Here is a 1615-nt window from a genome sequence, read left to right on the forward strand (position 1 = left end):
TGAGATGGAATTGCAATTGTTGGAAGTGCAGCAACATTTCAAGTAGACGCATATCAAGCCTTTGATTGGACATATGGAGGGATTTTTTTTTCTTTCCTGTCATAAAATGGCAGTGCTCACATGTCTGCTGTGGGCTGGTCTCATCCCTCTCCGTATGTCATTATGGATCAAGGGCACCAGAGAATGGATTCTGGAATTCCGCAGACAGAAAACGGGTCCCCAGAGTGTGGAGGGATTCCTGGGTGACCCCTCCCAACATCCCCAACTGCAGCATGTCTTTCTCAGAAGGCACATGTGAGCACGTCATCTGGTTGACGTTCACACGATCCATATTTTGTCTACTCGTCTTTAGGATGGACGGTGGCCCCCACCCACACACTGTGACTCGATGAACCGTGTTCACCTCTTTCTGAGGAGATCTGGTCCCGCAGATTCACTTTGTAGGAGAATCAGGGAATGGGGCGGGAGCTTCCCACTGGCCGGGTCATCGTGTTGTGTTATAACGGGAACCATCCTAAGTTCCCCAGCGTCGTAATGAGCATCCCGTCTGCCTTGTGTTTCCTGTGACGCAGGAAAGGACACGACTGTCACCGAGGAGCAGCTGCAGGAGTTCTACCAGCTGGCTGAGAAGCACGGCATTGCCAAGGAGAACATTCAGGACGCGGTGCCCACGGGTAATGTCGCTGCACCCCATGGAAACACGTCAGAAATGAACATAATCAGAACAATTCTTTTATTCAGAGTTTTTTTCCTATTAAAAGATAGTTATTTTTAAATTCATGTATTTTTAATAATCTTTAGATACACAAATGATTGATTTGTGTTTATATTTATCTCTCAAAACTATATTTTACAGACACGTGTGAACCTTAAAGACATCCACTGGGTAAGTAGAAACATACTGTTTAAGTCTGTTCAAATTTTTAACCACAGTGTTTTTCATTAGGGCTGATTTTATTTTGCATTTGTGTGGTCAAATGCATAAGTCTAGGAGAGGTTTATTTTGTTTCCCTGTTTGATGTCCGTCGTGCTGGGGTTGTCGTAAAGGCCATTGATTTACGTGGTTGGTCATACGGGAGCCATAGTCATGAGTCCATATTATTTTTTATTAACGATTTCAGAAACTTGATGTCCATAGCATCATGTGACCTGCTTTTTACTATTATCATTGTCCATTCTGTTTTAGAGGTCAGAAAGGCGTTCTGAGCCGTCCTCGCCACCCAATCCAAATCTCTGGAACAAAGATGATTCCTCCACTTCTCTCACAAGTCTTCAGATCTCAACCGGACAGCCGGAGCCTCTGACGCATGGATTTACTTAGTCATCAATTCTATGGCAATAAACTGATTTCTCACGCAAACCAATTCTGCATTCTGTCTGTTCAATCGACTGCAAAGGAAAAGAAATTTCTTTTCCAATTTAACTATTTTAAAAAATCTAGCTGTTTGGGGCTGGAGAGATGGCTCAGCGGTTAAGAACACCAGTTGGTCTTGCAAAAGACCCAGGTTCGAATCCCAGCACCCACATGGCAGCTGACAACTGTAACTCCAGTTCCAGGGGACCCGGCGGCTTCTTCTGCCCTCCGCGGGCATTGCACGACACGGGTGCACTTACC

At 45.1% G+C, this 1615-nt stretch overlaps 1 protein-coding gene across 1 annotated transcript in view; it reads left to right on the plus strand.

The window, feature by feature from the left end:
• LOC103731670 (female-specific lacrimal gland protein-like) overlaps positions 1-1364 on the plus strand; it is a 5144-nt gene extending 3780 nt beyond the window's left edge. The window contains exons 5-7 of the mRNA XM_017797380.1: positions 573-674; positions 857-886; positions 1187-1364. Of these exons, the coding sequence (XP_017652869.1) occupies positions 573-674; positions 857-873 (119 nt within the window). The 3' untranslated portion in view covers positions 874-886; positions 1187-1364. The remainder of the gene's footprint in view (positions 1-572; positions 675-856; positions 887-1186) is intronic.
• The last annotated feature ends 251 nt before the right edge of the window (positions 1365-1615 follow it).

Source organism: Nannospalax galili, unplaced genomic scaffold, assembly GCF_000622305.1.
Source record: "Nannospalax galili isolate Female #2095 unplaced genomic scaffold, S.galili_v1.0 scaffold5595, whole genome shotgun sequence".
Classification (NCBI taxonomy): domain Eukaryota; kingdom Metazoa; phylum Chordata; class Mammalia; order Rodentia; family Spalacidae; genus Nannospalax; species Nannospalax galili.